Source organism: Haliotis rubra, unplaced genomic scaffold, assembly GCF_003918875.1.
Source record: "Haliotis rubra isolate DU_JTF1 unplaced genomic scaffold, ASM391887v1 Scf1600, whole genome shotgun sequence".
Lineage (NCBI taxonomy): Eukaryota > Metazoa > Mollusca > Gastropoda > Lepetellida > Haliotidae > Haliotis > Haliotis rubra.
In genome coordinates, this window is record NW_025765560.1 from 43,276 (window position 1) to 63,335 (window position 20,060).

The 20,060-nt window shown below is 37.7% G+C and overlaps 1 protein-coding gene across 1 annotated transcript in view; it reads left to right on the plus strand.

Moving 5' to 3' along the window:
• LOC124271469 overlaps positions 1-20,060 on the plus strand; it is a 42,949-nt gene that overhangs the window by 22,189 nt on the left and 700 nt on the right. The window contains exons 2-13 of the mRNA XM_046706624.1: positions 2,604-2,668; positions 2,985-3,092; positions 3,214-3,366; positions 3,498-3,645; positions 4,193-4,376; positions 5,872-5,920; positions 6,410-6,512; positions 14,673-14,747; positions 15,195-15,311; positions 16,563-16,826; positions 18,066-18,204; positions 18,393-19,566. Coding sequence (XP_046562580.1) covers positions 2,604-2,668; positions 2,985-3,092; positions 3,214-3,366; positions 3,498-3,645; positions 4,193-4,376; positions 5,872-5,920; positions 6,410-6,512; positions 14,673-14,747; positions 15,195-15,311; positions 16,563-16,826; positions 18,066-18,204; positions 18,393-19,566 — 2,579 coding nt within the window. The remainder of the gene's footprint in view (positions 1-2,603; positions 2,669-2,984; positions 3,093-3,213; positions 3,367-3,497; positions 3,646-4,192; positions 4,377-5,871; positions 5,921-6,409; positions 6,513-14,672; positions 14,748-15,194; positions 15,312-16,562; positions 16,827-18,065; positions 18,205-18,392; positions 19,567-20,060) is intronic.

Here is a 20,060-nt window from a genome sequence, read left to right on the forward strand (position 1 = left end):
GGTGGTCATACGAGGTACTAAAGTGAAATGTGCACGGGATACTAATGTATTGCTCTACAAAATGTCAGTCAGTGCTATACCGTTAATTTTCGTTGATTGAATAAGAGTCTGACCATATTTTTCAATGATATTTTGCTTTTGCGTTTCTTTATATAAGAGTGTACTATTGAGAAGATTGAGCAAATTAAAGATATAAGAAGTATGAGGACAACGGGGAGTCGGACGACTGTACATTTTGGATGGTAATTGTCTCAAAGAGAGGGTACGTCAGACAACGTCATTGAAATTATACCTGTTCGTTACATGTTTTTAATCGTAGTATATGAGTTAATTCAAAACATGGCTAAATCTGTCAAAATCGTCCATTTTTATATTGTATTGTGCGTATAGAAGTATCGTTTTATGGTATCATGCTAGTTTTAAATCTAAATCTGCGATGGTCTAGATGTTTTACTGTCTTTTGACGACAGGTATTCATATTGTTCGATATGACTGAAATAATGCCGACTTGACTTTGAATTTTAATTCATTCATTCACTTTGGATCGAAGTGTGACAAACCGAGGTCCTTATATTTATTATATGTCATATTTCACCTCAATTTTGCCAATACTATAACTGTCAAGGGCTGTTAAAATTATCTAAAAACTTCATTGCGGCCTGAAGAATGAAGGCAGTAAACAATGTCCCGAGCAGCCAAAAGCAGCCGTTACTCACTCTATCGTTTGGTGATCAGAGTATGCTTTTTCAGAGTGTGTCAGAACAAATACTGGGGCTGAGAGTTATTGGAAATGTTTGGTATGGAATCCATCTTCAAAGCCAAAAAACCCGTGAAGGTCCGGGTTAGAATTGGCCTTCAGTAACCCATGCTTGTCGTAAGAGGCGACTAACGGGATCGGGTGGTCAGGCTCGCTGGCTTTGCGTAGATCGATGCTCATGCTGTTGATCGCTGGATTGTCTGGTCCAGACTCAAACATTTACAGACCGCCGCCATATAGCTGGAATATTGCTGATTGGGCGTAAAACTTAATTCACTCACTCATTCAAAGCCAAAAAAATCAAGGAAATCTAAAGATCTGACAGGAAATAAAACATTGGTCAGAGAATATGATTTTCGTCGTTTTTAGAATGTCAGTGCAAAAGACCCAATCTTGACTATCCTCAAAAACAAATTTCGTTTGATGTAAAAGGACAATAGTTGTGAAAAGTATATGCATGGATCATATAGTATCAGTGATGAGCCCGGATGCATGTCCTAAAACGGCGTGTCAACTAAATGAGGCAGCTGGATGTGTTGAAGGTCTCAGACAGTTGCTACTAATTAATGATTACAAGTATAGACATATCAACGTTTTCTTGCATGCCCAAGGCACGAAACTCTCTGCACAGAGAAATTGTTCTTTGCTTCTTGTTTATCAAGTCTCTTTACGCACGTGGATCGGAAAGTTAACTGGAACTTGCAAACGTTTGACATTTGGTCAAGATTAAGGAACAGCGAGCATATGTCGTTCAGAAATCGTTCAAACAGCTAATCCCTTTCCACAGATTTACCTACCAGGTCTAAAAATAAGAGAACGAATTGCTGCGGATGCAGATCTAATCATAGATGCAGAATGCCAAAATGAGTGTTTTTTGTCAGCCAGTATGAAAGAATCGTGCACCTCGATGCATAGGTGCTTGTAGTAAAACTTGATGGCAGGTTATTACGATATTGTTGATTTTTATCATGGTTGAATAAACCTTTAACATCGCCCTTTGCTTTCTGGCAGTTCATTTCCGACTATATCTATTGGGTACATTTGTATACCCCCGGCATGTAATGCGGGGGGATATAGTCGACGCCTCGTCCGTCCGTCCGTCCGTCAGTAATCATTTTGTTTCCAGAGCATAAGTCAAAAACCGTTTATTTTTCAACAAGAATTGTTAGATATTACAAACAGAACCTAGGGTGGTGCCTTTGGCTACTTACGGATTTTTGTCATTTCTATTTTTCCCGGTTTCCGTGGAAACGATTAGGAGATTAGGACTTAGTCTCAAAAGGGAGGGATGGACTGCGTTTCCGGGGCACAAAAGTTCTTAATATCTTTTAACAGAACTAGGCAGATATGTGAGGCAGATCCCGATGTGGCGCCTTTTGCTATTTGCAGTTTTTTGTGGTGATTTCCATGGAAACGATTCGGACTTAGTCTAAACATCAAGCTGGACTTTAAGTAATTGTCGGGGCGGTGGGGTAGCCTAGTGGTCAAAGCGTTGGCTCGTCACGCCGAAGACCCGGGTTCGATTCCTCACATGGGCACAATGTGTTAAGCCCATTTCTGGTGTCCCCCGACATGATATTGCTCGAATATTGCTAAAAGCGACGTCAAACTAAACTCAGTCAGTCAGTTAAGTAACTGTGAGATGATTTGTCCTATCAAATATGTTGGGGCCGGGGGGATATGTCATCTTCTGATGACTCTTGTTGTGAAGGTTATCGTTCTTTAAAAGGTTCCACTGGACAAAATAATATGGATGTAGAAGAAGTTGACATCCATAACATTTTGTCTTATACTTGAATACCAACTTCTATATGCCTCACAAGAACGTTATCTATCGTTGTTTCAGTTTCTACGTCCTATAAATTCACTTGCATCTCCACAAGAAGAACAAACAAGGAACTTCCTTCTCAGGTACCTGAAACTTCCTTCTCAGGTATTGCAAATGCAATAGTTGTTTCCAAAGATTTATGCCAGGCTCTTCTGTAATGTACATGATTGCCGTTGGCTTTATCATGTATATCTTCTCTGAAGTGTTGACAAAAACATGAGCAAGTAATCAACAACTAAGAAGCCAAATATTCCATAGATAAAGTTTCCTTGGATATTCAGAAACAGACGTCGAAATTAATTACTTTTTGCCTTCATGACTACTGCGCTGACAGTATATTATACGGTGATTCATACATACACCATATCTCTTCTTACCAATAGATAACTATTGTTACAGGTAGCAGATGGACCACAGTCTCGTTCTCTCAGCAGAGTCTATGTTGTCAAAGCACATATGCCACATGAACAATTCACCAAAGAAAACTATGTGCCCCTTGACATAAATGTAAGTAGTGATACAGCAACATTCAACAAAATAATATTTTATTGTGTGTCACATAACCCTGCCTGGCCACAGATGATCATTTGACCTGACTAAAACTCATTATTTCCTGTTGTCTTTGCAGATAGTCATCAGATTATGCTCGCATCACGTCTACAGTGTAGAATGGTGCACGGTCGACCAAATATCAACATATCTGAACTTACTTCATAACGGCACGGTAATCGCCAATGAGAGGAGTGGGTATCTTAGAGATGTGAGCCATGTCTTCCTCGAGGTAAGACGTACTTTGCAATATATTTATAGGTGAAGATCATACGACATCATTCCGTTTATGGAAAACTTGGTAATACGATGATATGCCCAAAGTTTATTGCTTTAATGTAATAGATATCTTTAAATTTACAGGTTCCCCCGGGTGACAGAGTAGTTGAATATAACTGGATCCCTGAATTCCTCGATGTAAATGGCCAGTATTCACACTTTCACTGTTCAAGGGAGGTTTTCCATAGTCAGCAATATGTCCCTGGGCGACACCGACGCTGGGCCAGTCGAAGTGAGATATGTTTATACCTGAGCATTCACTTGGTCTTAAAAGTTCACTATTTTCATCTGTAATATTGGAGCATATCTCTTTTTCACATAACTGCTTTTGTTGAATACAACAAAAACGTGATTGTGAGATCTACCTTTCTCCGTAAAATCTGAGAGAAGTTGTTTGAAATAATTTTGTAATAGAGACACACGCTTTGCTGTTGAGGATGAAAGTAATTAAACCCAGACCTGACATTTAAAAGAGAAAATTACAAATGAGATAGGACAATATTCTCACTGGTAACCTGCGCATTACTGAGTGTAGTCATCTAGTCAGTGGAGACCGCACTTAGTTTTCGTTATACACCTGAAGAACTGTTGAAATGCAAATGATCCTGTGCAGATGAAGGAGTATTGACAAGAAGAAATGTCCGGACTCATATATGCATTACTTATGCACCTGTATTATGCAATATAATATAATGTTGTAACATTGATGGCTAAGTCCACTAAACAAAAACATATTGGCTGGTTTTCAACGAACTTGAACCTCGACATGTGTTTATTAGATCTGCAGATTGTTATACGGACAAGTGGAGACGGCTACGCAGGTACTGATGCGACCGTCAGTATGATAATATACGGCGAAAAAGGCAACTCTGGTAGCAGGCGCATGTCTGGAAGCTTTGAGAAGCGGGATGTTGATACCACTAATCTCAGTATCGATGAGATAGGAAGAATACGAAGTATAAGGTAAACATATAGCTGTAAGTGTGTGTAAGTGTGTGTGTGCAGAGATTATAACCATTGTTTTTTTACTTTTGGCACATAGTTAGATGAGAAGAAAATGAGAAGGAATCTTTCGCCAAGCTTTCACTGGGGTTATTATCAATATCTGAGGTATCAGTTGATATTTCCAGTTTTATACGATGCATACTAGATATACCAACCTTGCCTTTAATTCACTGTATCATGTTTATGCATTGTTTCGATATTCCTTGTTGCCAAGATTGGTGTTTATCCTTTATGTACGCCTTGCACAAGTTCGTTTAATGAGGAAGACTGGGCTCCAGTAGATGAGACTAATGTTTTTGATGTGAAGTGTTGGTTTGCTATATTTGCAAAATGTTTGACAAAGCAAAGGTTGGACATGACATGGAAGAAGCCATATGCACTCCGTTACCATTCGTGCGATCAGAGCTGTCATGAGCTCAACTGAAAAAAACGGCAGCACACCGCCTCCTTGCCACTACAGAGCTTAGCTCAATGAACAAAGTTTTTGACGCTTGAAGCATTTAAATGGATGTTGTACATAAACTTCCACTCCAATATTGAAGTATCCTGGTTTGATACATTCGGGTTCTGTTGGTAGAGAAAGGGCAAACAGGTATGTATTGGTTTTAACGATATTGCTTGAGCTTTCCTTGTTCTGCAGCAACCTCTTCCTCGATCACGTCAGACAGACAACGAGCCAGATCTCCTACGATGCCTTTGCTCGAATTCAGTGTCTCTTGCACTGAGACAGCAACCTGAATATTAGCAAATTGGTATAAACCTAGCAGTTGGACAGATTGTTGCCTTCGTGCACATTCCATTAGAATGCAACCACGCCGGAGGCATGTTCCATTTTATCACTTCCATCCGAAGATGATATCAATATGAATCAGGGCCAAGCATCTGCAACGTCACAAGTAACATCTTTATCCGACGAATTTGATTTTACATTTCGATGTCTATTTGTACATGTGTTACTAGAACCAGAAGGATTTGTTTGAATGAGTGAGTGAGTGAGTTATTATTTAACGTCACAGATTTGTTTGAGACATGATGTGGTAATGTGATTCACCATCCCTGCTCCCAAACCGCCACAGAGTGTCAACAAGGGCGATGCAACAGTGGTATCCAGTATTTAACATCAAAGAGACAGCGATGCTATACTTCCGCATATATATCCAAAAGAATACGCGTGAGGCTGGCTCTGAGAAACTAATCTGACACGGGTCCGCACGGAAGAACTTTTGCGTTGCCCAAGAGGTTGCACGATGTGGGATGCCATGTGGACGTCGTGCGCTCGAATACCATCTGTGCAGACGATTAATTATCGTCTAAAAGCCATTTCAAAACCTTGAAATCCTCAAGGACAATATCGACCTATTCAACATGACGGAGAAGAGATTTCATATAGTTTGAATTAGTGTTCTTGGTATAATTGTTGTCACGTATCATATAATGTTATCATTTGTTTCAGGATTTGGCATAATGACGCTGGAAGTTATGCTGGCTGGAAGTTAGACTGGGTAATATTTGTATTCCAAGGCTGTTTTCACATACACATGCTTGCAGGTTTGTATCAACACTCCTATTGCACCATTGCCGAATCACTGACAAGTGAATAGGAAGCGAATAACTCAAATCAGTCGCATGTGACAAGAGACAACTCAAGGGGGTTACTAGTATACCTCAAGGTTTTCTGGTAGTGGCTTCAAGGAGCAGAACTTCCACTTTTCACCTCTTTCCCGCTCAGGCACACCCACCAGAACTGTCCTATGTTTCTCCTATACGCCAGACTTAAAGTAAATGGATCTTAACCAGCATACATATGAATTACTAATTTTGTGCAAACGAAAATATTTGGTATGTGGAATCGTATTTTGATATTTCTAAGGGTTGAAAAAATAACACCAAATCTCCGAGGTTCCGTTATTGCGTCTTCCAGGAATGATGAACTATGCATACCTTCACTGCAGTTCGCATGTAGCAATATTTCTAACACTTCTTTTTCACAGGTGCACATTGAGGAACTTTCTGAACCGGGTGTGAAATATGAATTTGGATGTAACTGCTGGTTAGAGGGCAGTAACAACGGCAAAGACCTCACACATGGCACAAGTAGGCACACACTTGACTTATATTAACGTCATTAAGTTTACAGAGATTAATATTATGGTATAAAAATCAATCACATTCTATGCGATGCAAATGTTAACCGTAATCATTTCTGTTAGAACCCTTACAGTAGATAAGTAGATGAAAATATATCTGATGTCACAATGATATGTGAATGATATTTTCAGTTTCATAATTTCTATTCGTCACAGGTTGTCCTGTCATACCAAACTGTCAAGAACAGCATTGTCGCACATGTCATGCTTGCAATCCACGAACTAAAAACAACGTCATCTTCAAATTGTCTGGAGGGAAAACAAAATGTGAACGTATGTTTCCTTGCGATTTCATAATGTTAAATAGTGTCACAGGGGCGGTGGGGTAGCCTAGTGGTTGAGGCGTTCGCTCGTCTCGCCGAAGATCCGGGTTCGATTCACCACATCGGCACAATATGTGAAGTCCTGTAGACCTGGGGGGGGGGGGGCATATGGACCCCCGTCAGCCAGTGGTCTAAATTTAGATATTATATCAGGATCATTCGATGACAAAATAGAAACAAACCCCTATTCTACTCATCTTAGATGAGAAACGTTCTGGTATATATTTAGTTCGTATTTCTGCGTAATAAGGACATTCAAAGGTAAAATGTATTTCGTCTTCTATAGCAGAGTTGCATAATGGACAAATTATTTATATTCTTTCAAGTGATATATTCCGTCCATACTTAATCATTAGCTTTGACAAGCCAAGTCTGTATTTAATAGATACATTTCTTAGGCTACTATTTGTTAAAACTGATAAATATTTTTCTGGCTCTAAACGTTTTGTACAAATCATAACGTGAACTGTTTTCTAAGTTGGATTGCCATCCTTGATAGAACATATTTATTGCTACTTTCCGAAACTCATTTAGAAATAAATATAGATCGCCAACAGATTGATTAAACCATACAAACCCATATCCATGTGAGAATAATAGTGTCCTTATATGCGATACCCATGTAACCTTACCGATGCTATCTAGAAGAAAGAGCATGTTATAGGCTATTTTCGGAAGCCGATGATCTTGCATATGGATGATATTAAACCAATATTTAAAACACTTTATTTACGAATTAATTTAAAGTGGGTATCTTCCACATTCTCCATATATCATATTATTTGGAGTTGCTAATCCAACACAAAGAAACGTTTTACATGCCAGTGGGTGAATTCTTTCTAAACATTCAAATCTTTGGTAACCCCACACTTCGGATCCATGCAATAGAATGGGCTGTATTTGGGTATAACAAAAATTGGAAAACACATAAGGTGTAATAACTCCAAGTTTATCCTCGCAGTGATAAATCAGAAACACTTTTGTCCAAATTTAGTGTTGAATTAAACATTATACCAAGATACTTATAACCATTAACTACATTAATTCGTTGTCCATTTAAGTACCATCTTTCCTAAAAAATTAAAGGGCCCCCCTTTCTGAATCCTATAATTTCTGTCTTATCTAAATTTACAGATAAATTCCATTCCTTAGTATAATTATCTAATACATTCAACTGATTCTGTAGAACAATAACTGTGTCAGATACTAAAATAACATCATCGGCAGAAAGGAGCATAAGGATTTCTAGGATGTCAGGATACATTCTTATGTAAAGGGACTATTTCTGAACAAGACCAACTGCTAGGAACTATTTGATGGTCAAAGAGTTTGTTGAACATTTATGGAGAAATGGCATTATATCAAATTGGGAACAGTTAAGCATCTCTGATCTATCAGCACTTGATCGGCCAGGCAGATTTCCCGTATTTTAACTTATTTATTAATGATGTAATTTCATGTTCAGTTATAGTAGATTTAGAATGAGCGCATCAATATCTGTGAGCTGATCTGAAAAGACTTTATTTTAATCATCCAAGTGGCGAGAAAAAACTTTGTTATTTTCACAAAAAAAATTAAAATGGTGATGCCATTCTGTTTTCGTTATAAGAATCTTCTGTTTGGGTTTGTTTTGTAATGATCTTATCTGTTTCCAAAAGCTAGATTGACTATTTATGCTTCTATGCAATCTTTCTACTGATTTCTTACATGAAATAGATTAAAATTTTCTGCAACAAAATTTATAATGATTTCTTTGTCTACAATACGCTATTCTGTTCTGTTACTTTGTGTTCTAAATCGCCTGACTGCCCTTTTCGCTTGTCTACATTCTAGATTAAAGGTGTTTGATTAGCTTTTTGTGAACTATGTCCGACTGGCTTTTTCTGGCAGCTAGCAGAGTTTGATAAAATGTTGACAAAGTGACTAATTGCCTTTTCAATAGCATTATCAATTTCTCTTAGAAGCATTTCTTTGTTTTCAGCAATCTTATACCTCAGGTTATCAAAAAACATATTAGAATAAAAATCATTCCATACAATTTTCTCTGATGCTGTTGGACCCATGCATGAATCATTGTTACACCTATTACCTATATTTGGAAATCTGCACATCAATTCTAGTGGGAAGTGATCAGAATCAGATCGATCACCGATACTGAACATATTGATGAACTGAAAAAATCAGGTGAACTTAGAATATAGCCGCTTGCACTGGAGTCATGTTGGCTACAATAAGTAATTTACACATTACTATCACCATAGATTCGTCCATTTAAGATGTAAAGATAAAAAGCAAATCCAACAACATTTTGCCAAATCTATTTACAACTGTATCCTGTGAAGTACGATCTTCAACAGGGTCATCCTCCTCATCAGGGAAAGGGGTAGTATGCCTGAGGGTGTCGTCGTGATTGCTAATATCAGGGTTATTTCTCTCACCTGTTCTCGCGTCCATATCTCCACAGATTAAATTACATGAGTTTGAAAACATTTTATTATTATCTAACAAGAATTCTTCTACTTGTACAATAATACACTTGGTGATTACATGCTTATAGTATGGTGACCCCGATGGAGGGACATAGGTACATAACAAATACACATTTTTGTCAATTCTAAATAAGTCTTTAAATAAAGAGAGACCAATTATGTTGTCTCTATCTGATTGTATAACATTATAGAAACTGTTCAGTGTTTGACGTACACACATACAAATAGTTGGATAACTTAACTGCAGGACAATAGAAAGTATCATACCCATGTAGCTAGTATTTACCTGGAATATTTACAACAAATGTCAGAGAGCACCAGTTTATCAATTATTGGGCGTGTTCTATCACTACCAGGCTACTATCACTATAACACCTGTGACGACTGTAGTAGGATTAAATCACTTTCTCTAATATTAATCTGTCCAAGATAGAGTGAAGTTATCCTGGTATCAAAACACTCACTTCAGAATATTTTTATTTTTTTCATGATAGAATTCAAAAGTGGTACAGATTCCACAGTAACCATCAACAGGGGTGTTGTTTTTGCATTGTGTGATAATGTGGTGTGGGTCGTTTACATCCTATTCTGCCTACAGTCCCAGACTACCTACATCTCAGTTTGCCTACAAAAATTACTGCAGACAAAATGGGAAATGATTTTTTACCTATAAAATAATGGAACAACCCATTTACCAGTCACTGAAGGGTATGTTGTTGGGTTTGGATAAAGGGTAATTAATGCAATTTCACTTAAATTAAACATCATGATATTGGTGATAATGAATGGCAAGTTAAAGTTTCAAAGTTGTAGTTCGTCTTTATAATCCAATAAAGATACATAACGACATATTAAATGAGTCAGTTAATTAAACTCCTGATAACTTAGAATGGGAACCAACAGCACCCACACAATGGCAAATGTTTAGCATGTTGAATTCATCACTTCGCAAGCAGGAGGACAGCAAGTATTCTACCATTACTGTAAATACTGGATTGTGATTGGTTAATTTAAGTCATTCAAATATATCTAATTACGTTATATACCTCTGATTTTCCAACACAGTATGTATATTTAAAATAAATTAATAACGCGGTTATGGTAGAATGGAAATAAACACACTGTGTTGGAACTTTGTGCATTCTGCATGTATGTGCCGCTGTTCCACAACTGGAGACTAACTCTACCATGCAACACAACCACACCCCATTAGAATGACTTCAATGACTTCACGCTTTCCTGTAGGAGTCTGGACAAAGTTCGGCAATATTGGGCCCAGGACGAATAACCATCTAGAGGGGTGGCATCATAAGTTGAAGAATTATATTCCATGACATTTTGTCAATTCCAATGATTGAAATGCACTCAGAAAAAATAGAGATACCTGATACATAGAATCCCTATTTTTTTGTCATTTTCCCCATATTGCTACAACTGACTTGGGTCAAGTTCATTTTAGTAAAGGTAGAATTGGTCAGCACATTAACCTTACTTCCGTAATGACCGTATCATGTTGTTTTAACGTGTGGGCAGAATGGGAAGACACCTGTGGGTCACATTGTGACCTATGACATTTCCATCATATGAAGTACATGGCTTTAATGTTCAGTTTTCAAAATAACCGCGCATAGTTGTCGCAATTCCCAAGAGGAAACATTCTCTCGGTACATCCTTTATTCATCATATAATTATCAAATTAACGTACAGTGAACAAACACCGTCAGAAAAAATATGCTAATTAAGGCCGAGAGCCACATATATTCGTCAATAGAAAGCACCTCTTATTCAGCGAGTGACGCATATGTGTGTCAATACTTTATTTAATCGCAATATACCTATGATTTAAACCAATTTAGTAGTACTGAGCAAATATTAGCTTTTCTTACGAGAAATGCTATCTTTAGTGTCAATCAGAAGAATTATTTAAAGTGGATAATCATTATCACAGCGTTTGGCAAGTGAACACATGTCGGCGAGAAAGGGGATTATGATGTTTTTACAGAGGTATGTGTCTGGTACTTTTCATTGGGAATGGATACTAAAATACTTCTTATGCTCATTGACGGAATTAGATGTAATGGTTTAGAGGTTACTGAAGATTATATTTTCTTCAACTTCCTAATAAATAGGAACAATATATGACATTTCAAGGACATACAAAGAATTCAAACTCAATAGAATAGTTTGAATTTACGTTTTAGGTATTATTACGTTGTCATGTTTCATATAATGAAATATAATGTATAAACACAAATAATTATACATCCAAGCCCGAATAGATTAGACATAAATTAACTTACTAATTTAAAGCTTACTGAATTGTAACTAGCTATGTTCCATAATCTAAAGTTGATAATGTTACCTAATCGAATATTAAGTGATAAGTCGCGCCTCGAATGTTGCATCGAATATATATATACAGGTCAGTGTTATAACAACAATGAACTCTTTTACTACGTTTGTCAGAAAAGATATTAAGTTGGTAATTCATAAAAAGTCTTAGACAGAAGTAATATCATAAGTTATTACATGTAAACCATACAAAGGTATTTCAAGCATTTTGTTCAAGCTGTTGAAAGTTTCATGTTGATTTGAATTGTCAGTTTTCTATGCAATTTATATGAGCATTGTGTAAAACATTTGTATTTGATCTCTGTAATTATCAAATCCGGTGTAATTATCACGTGTATCAATGAAATCAGTCTCTATTGATCCATCGTCAATAAAAGCTGGAAAGTATATCAGTTCGATTCACGGTATCGATTCACATGCGTATAACCATTCAATCAGATTACAGTATTGAGATGATTGAACACCTCTTTCGACCTTGAAATAACAGCCTCCGGTAGAATGCATATGGTAGAATGTTGTTATCCATAAAAACGTGTTCTATAATGCATGTGTAGTTACGTCCTTGTTGAAAGGTTTGTCCCGTGACAAGTGTAAAATAAACAGGTGCGCTCTTATATCATTGGACAACTTGCTTTATGGAGTCACGCCCCTCTCTGTAATGTTTCTGCATACATGCACATCTGTAATCTTATGAACCTCGTTTGCATTCAGTATAAATATAGGCACGCCCATCTTCATAAATATTTGGGGGATTCAACTGCAAGTTTATACAATATAATAATTCAGTATAATGTCACTTCGTGAAGGCTGTAATACGTGTACTTTAGTTTGGATATTCATTCGTATCAAGGTGAAGATTATATTTACATGTACAGCAAACCATTATGTTTTATGTACTAGTTGTGTGCGTAGAATGTATATGAAAATAAATACTATCTCTACTCAATGGTTGGATTTCAATCGCTTTGCTTTACTTACTCAAATGTGTTTTCGATATCTGAGGACAAATAAACTCGCGGAAGTGTCTATCTACTCCTATTTGTCTTATGTGTATATTTCATACATCGTTCCCAGTATGTATGTTTACAATACACAAACTATTACATGATAGTTTGAGTTGATAAAACCGAAACCCAGCATATCGATATAGCCAATAATCAATCTCTATCCAAGCTGTTGAGTGACCAAACGTGCTCTTCAGAAAGTTCGCCCACGCCCCATCACCTGTCCTTTCCTCTGTGACAGGTATCTCATGATACGATTGGTCGCAGATAACATATGACCAGCCACTACATTGAACAGTTGAGATACCGAACGTTCTATTCGGGAAATTTGATGACGCCCTATCACGTGACTCTTTGTTTTATGTCTATGCAAGGAATATGTAGTATACATTTTTTATATGTATGTTTGTATGGTCACGTATGTTTTCTGCATTAAATCTAGATAAAACAAAGTGCCAAGCTATGAATGTGCTCCATTATAGTCATAGACGAGCGTAATAGTACTTTCTGTAAAATAATCGGTATACACTAGTTATGCATCGGCAAAAACGCTAATTTCGTAGAAGATCATAAATTATGTAAGTAAATTCTTCTTTACAGTATGTCATTGTCATACGATGTTTTGTGAAGTTAAACCTCACACAATGATATGAGAGAGAGAATTTGTTTATGTATGTCTCATCTCTTACATACAAAGAATACATGCATATGTTGATAAACTATAAATATAAAAAAGCCGCCAAAGGTCTACAAGAGAAACTTGCAATAAAATTACATAAAACGTTGCAATGCATGATATGTATTCACACCTGCTTTCTTTCAACATATATCTTTACGACACAATGAAACAATCATGACTTGTTTGTACGACTAGACAGTTTCCTGTCATCCCCGAAACCTGCCAGGGAAATAAGGTATGATTAGCAGTAATTAGTCTCGGTACAGTGAGTCGGGCAATCAGTGAGGGGTTCCAGGTGTTGAGTAGTGAAGTGGCTCTCGGGCTTAATGAGTTAAACACTCGTCAAATGTTTACTCAAATATATAAATATATAAAGAATTTAAGGCTTCAGAAACTGTATAGATGATCTTTTCAGCGTTTTTTTTAATTTGCTCATTGAGCTTGGGGAAATTAAATGTTACAGTTAATCTTCGTTTTAATCAATTCTTACCCTGTGTGTAGTCCTTTCAGACTATTGGAAGAAAGTCACTCAGCTAGTTCATGCTTCTAGTATCAGAATGGTTATCTTTGATGACGTTTAGTGAACCCAACACATGGTGATACATTTTCATATTGATACAATTTTAGTTTGTCAAAAAGCTGTTTGTAACTTTATTATACAGTCATGTTTGAGGAAAGGTCCACATGGAGCATTTCCGGGATGGCAATTTGTCCATCCTGGTACACTTGATAAGCCTAAGAGGCCTCAAAAGAAATGGAATTACCATATATATAATACACCTGGAAAAAGCTGACCACCCTTAAATAATATGTTGACCTCTAACTGGATTGCAATGTTCAATCATGTTTCTGTTTTCGAAGATTATCAGTTGCCCAGAGGTGGTACATTATTGGTATGCATAAGTCCGGTACGACCTTGAAAGCAATTGGTCGGCGAATATGTACATACGTGCGTGTGGGCATGGGTGTGTGCGTGCGTGTGCAGAGTATCCAGGGTAAGAATGATCTCTACACAATTGCTGACCTTCGTGTGAGATAAGAAGCAAGAGTTAACTCTCCTTTCATTTGGGAGAATACATTTTGATAACTGAATGACATTATTAGTGACTGGCTCCTCGGAAGGGGTTCAAGTAGTGCATAATGATTGTCCTCCGGGGAGGGTACATGAGACCACATCATTCACGTACAGTTTTTATACACATTTGTTAATGTATCTTTGTAAATGAAGTGATTATCTGACAGAATCATTCCGCATTCCAGCTTCTTGTCGGGGTATGGGAAGTACAGTTGAAATGTCCCTGCAGTGGCTCAGTCGAGACAAGCAGAGGTGTGATCGTGAGTTTAATTATTAGAGCTACCTGAGAGTTTTAACCCTACAAATTACGATCACAAGTAAGTTGTTTCATAAGGATTGACTTGACTCACATGACGCTTTTTGTACTGAATTTCACAAACTTTACAGATGCATCAGTTTCTAAATCAGACGTTCCATCGGTCATTATGCTGTTTGCAAATATAATTCGATTATCATTTTATATATATTCTTAACTTTGTATTTAATATTCTAGAGCTGAGGGAAGGCTTAAGGTTTGTTTTCGGCCTTTAATGACCATCCAATTATACTCCTTAATGCTGCTGCTAAAATCTTTACATTTAAATCAATCATCATAAGTGATAACGAATGTGAACTGTATGTGAATTCTCACATTATGTAAAGATCTATATTTACCATAATTCGCTGTGTTTATCCAATACGCAGCAAACGCCCTATGTATGTTCCAGTTACCTGCTCATACATGGACAACAGGTGGTGCTGGCCTGGCAGCTGTTCTAATGGTCTGATGACATCCTGCTCGTGTGAAAGTGGCTTCAGGAAGTCAGGGAACTCCACCTGTGACAGTGAGTATTTCACAATTTGAGAACTCATCACAGTTGAATGCAGTGAGTGAAGGAGTTAAAGGTTTAAGTCACATCGGCAGTATTTCAGCCATATCGTGACTATATCAAGTTATAGATTCATACTACTTAAAGCTAAATCATAAATAGCTGTCAACGAAGGACAGTAAAACAGCTAGTTTATCACAGCTATATACATTGAAAACAAGTAATTAACACTAGAACATTTAAACTATGAATGACAAGACAATATAAAACAGGCTATAAATTGCCAACAACCGAAGGTAAGTCACCACAGCTGACTGTAATAGTGCGCAGTAGTTAAAGTCACAAAACAAAAGTCTCAAAACAAGGCTTAGTACAATCGCTATCGCTCTGAGATAAGTACATCCAGCTTTCTAGAAATATTTCTTAAAGACATCTCAAATCACGTAGTCATGAACAGTGTTCCAGAATTATGACCGAAGGAATCAGTTTGAAATAGTGATGAGAAAAGAGTGAGCGTATCCGCCCATATGACTTGTCAAAGGGAGGTCATCTGTTCACCTGAAATAACACGGCAATATCAGATGTATATTTGTATGCATCAGATTTTGAAATATCCTCGACGTGCTTACTGTGATGCCTTTTAAGAGTACTACTTAGACATGGAAACATTGTATCCCTGATCAGTCAACTGTTGAGTCATTTGACGCTTTGTATAATCTTAATACGAAGGGCATGCTTCACTGTACCTGAAAAGTACACAATATAGACACAGCTGCTGGAATATTAATCTACATAATGGAACGTCATCCCTCATGTCATACATTCTTGTGGATAGTTGCTTTATATCTTTGAAGGCATGCACATTATATCCAATTACAGAAAAGCACACATCTAAACATAACAGAGATGGGTGATTTCACAGGTTTATTCAATATCATATTTCGAATGGGATATGCCCATCGGGATGCCTCCATCTTGCCCCAATGCCTTATCCCCGAATTGTACGTAAACAGTTATCAATGAGAAAATCCAGCATATCACATATTGTTCTGTCATATTTTGTCATATGTCATAGTGGTGTTCAAAGTTGAACAGACCCCAAGCAAATCCTGCGTTTGAAAAGCATTCCTCTCGCTCGCAATTTGGGTGTTGCATTCATTCATTGCCTTACCACTCCATGTGTGATCTCATTAATAGTCGCTTATACTGCGTTATGCATGTGTTTTGACTGTATACACGCACAGACTCAAATATCTTATTTTCTAGTTACCACAAAGCCGGATTTGCTCACTTGCAATGTTGGAATAGAAGACCACAGAAGTGATGTCCGGAACAGTACCAGCATTGGCAACACCACAGACTGTTATTCACAGACAGACGTATATATCAACATACAACCTGAGTCAATGTCCTTTAAAATAACAACTGAGTTTCACAAGAAAGTATTATCAACTCTGCCTGTGTTCATCAGTAGAACCTATATCGGCATCGTGGACAGTAGCCTCACAGTTACAAGACAAGACCTCTCAGGTAGAATGGACTATAAGCATTCAATGAATTATTGAATAACCGAGTGGTCTGAGACATTTGTCATTCTGGTATTGAATTTAAGAACGGGACTGGTGCTTACAAACCCCAAAAACATTATCAGTCGAATTTTTTCTGGCGTGTTTCTGGTGTGCACCGTACACTGAAGAAACATGCGACCCCAACTGTCCTCATGCAGTCTGTTATCGTTGCGTTCTCTATCAATATAAGGTGTAGTTCATATCACATAACCTGGTAAAAAGTGTTCATTATCTACATAACATCATACCCACAGCTTGTTCAGCTTGACCTGAGCTACTCTACATAAGCATGACCCGGGAGGTCAAATGGCACAAACGGCAGGTCGAGTTAACTTCATAAAAAAGGGGAGCAGAGAATGTTAATGTTGCTGCTCGCTACCTAAAAGCCCGGATCGGAAACATTAAACCATCTGTAGCTTCTTTTTTAAGCTTAAACAAAGTTAGGACATTGCTGGCGATTTCTCGACACTGAGATGTCAAAAGGCGACTTTGTCTCGGCTGTTCGGACATGTTGACAATTAACTGACAAAGATGCACCCCTTCACAATAATAGACCCAACCAGTTGTGACACGGTCACGTAATGCATTAGTATTCACTTGATCAGGTCAAGCTGAACAAGCTGTAGGACAAAAGTGTTCTAAATGGCTATTGTCAATCTACATCTGGATTGTATATGTATTGTTAAACATGTTAAACCAGCCGTTAAAGGCAGAAACAGTGGTTGAAAAAAATGTAATTGTTAATTATTTCATGACAGATGATCGACTAACCTACAGAAAATATTTTCAATGATTCACAGTGTCGAGATCAAAGATGGTTTCACATGCTCAATGTATGCAATTTTATGCAATTAGGCCACGTTAATGTTCTTTCACTCAGGAATTGTTTATGTACCTCTTTTGGAACATTTATGTTGCCGCAAATTCAGAACCGTATGTTTTGTCACGTTACTGAATTGATCACTGATGACAGCAATCAGTGATTACACAAGATGTTTATATAACATAAAATGTAAACAATACCCCAGCACTTATGTGTGTATCGAGAGTTAGTTGCAGTAATGTGACAACATCAGCATCATGTGTTTATAAATCACTTCCAATTATATGGTAATACTAGGAGGTCACACATAGATAAAAGGATTTTTTTGTTTGATTCCTGAAGGTCAAATATTTCAATTAATGTTTTGACATGTTAAAGGTACAGAACACATTCTGTCCTCCACCACGTTGAGGGGAGGTGGCGACTGCAGCAAGGCCCTCTCGTCGTCCACACCTGCGCCACTTGTGTCATGTGACAGAGTACTGAATGGTTCATCATCCCTGCAAAATGGAGAATGGTAACTTGTGTAACTGTAATCAAGTATATGTATACTCATCTCCATGGATTTAAACTTGTTATTCATTAATGGAAAATGATGATTCAAAGTTCATTTTGTCGTCATTTGTCCATTTACTATCACACATTAATAATCGTCACTAAATGTGTCATTTATGTAAAAAAAACCTTTGAAATTATTGCTTTCAGGTTATGTGGCCTAATTAAGGTCTTTTCTGGGGGTTCATTTGATTACAAAAACTTCCATGGAGACCTCGTTGGGAACGAAAGATTTACTGCCCTTGCCGAAAACAAGACCATCTGCTTTAGATACGACAATGCTGCCCCAGTTCACTGTACAACAGATTCAAGATTCCCGTGTTCCTCTGCCACCCCCATGCGTTTATCCACCAGAACCACCAAATTCCCCAACATCACTGTAGAGGTGTCGGGCTGGATTGATCCGTACCCTCTGCGAGGGTCCCCAGAAAAAGCCTCGGGGGTGAAGTACTATCAGGTCGATGTGTATGGTGTGAAACACTTAGATCTGAATACACTGGATGTGGACTATGACAACAACATATTTCATTCAACCAACCTGACGGGGAGCAGTGTGAACATCACAGTCTCACTCCCATCAGAGCCTGCCATGTATGTTACATATGTGGAAGTCCACGATGTTGCTGGAAATGTTGGGTATAGTCGGCGTTTTTTGTTGTACGATAATTCATCTGAACTTGAGGTTAGGACAACGAAAGTACTGAGGGTAATATCTGCATCAAAGGACACGAGATATACTTGGCAAATTCACCACGGGGACATTCTATTAGAATGGAACGAACGCTATCATAATGAACATTACATAAACAATAACTATTTTTGCCATGTAAAGGAAGACACAGACACTGGTATATCAGGCGTATATGATCAAGTAACGGGCATTCTACCTGTCACCGGTACCGTGAGTATCAATGGCATCACAAGTTTCAAGTACCAATGGAGTCTCAACAATGGTTCAAAAACGTCGTGGGCATCAGTTTCAGATTTTACCAACCAATCTCTGAGCCTCGGTCTGAATCTAACGGATGGTGAATCATATGAAGTCTGGATTGAAGCCCAGGACATTATGCTGAACACCATTGTGGAGTCTGTAGTTGTGCACATAGACAGGAGTGTGGCTGACATCGCTGATACCTGGCTTGTTAGAGATGGAACGAGTCAGGTATATGTTCACAACAACACAGATCTCTCTACGATGGTTCTTCAGTTTCGAGCGTGGGATGTCCACAGTGGGATCACATCTGTCCTGTGGGCGCTTGGAACAACTGATGCGGGCTCAGATCTCGGAAACGGTGCACTTCCTGTCAGGAAACTCGATGCTCTGGTAATGCACAGTTGAATTCGGAAAGATTTGGAGTGTACTGGAAAATATATTTATTTTATATTGGAATTTATGATAATCGTATTTTGGGTTTGATTTATATTACGAAAACAACACCGCCGTATTTGGATATTTCATGCATGTTCTTACTTAAGAAGATCAGATGTGTTAATGAAAATGGGCAAACATTTTTGTCTAGTTATGAACATTACTCTGAATGCATATAAAATAGCATGAGAAAAGTTAGTCCAGGGCACACTGATTTGTTTACGAATTATACAACTACCATCCGATGTTCGAATATCTCTATTCCCATTACTGCCAAATACATTGCAAGTGTTTTTACATAAATCAATTTCTAAATATAATTCTAATTACAATGGAAATTGTGTGTAGGGTGTTAGAAAACGAAATTCACTGGCATCACAATGCATGATAGCTCCATCATATCCGACATAGTTTTTATGCCCTACAGGTTTCACGTTTAAGCAACTATT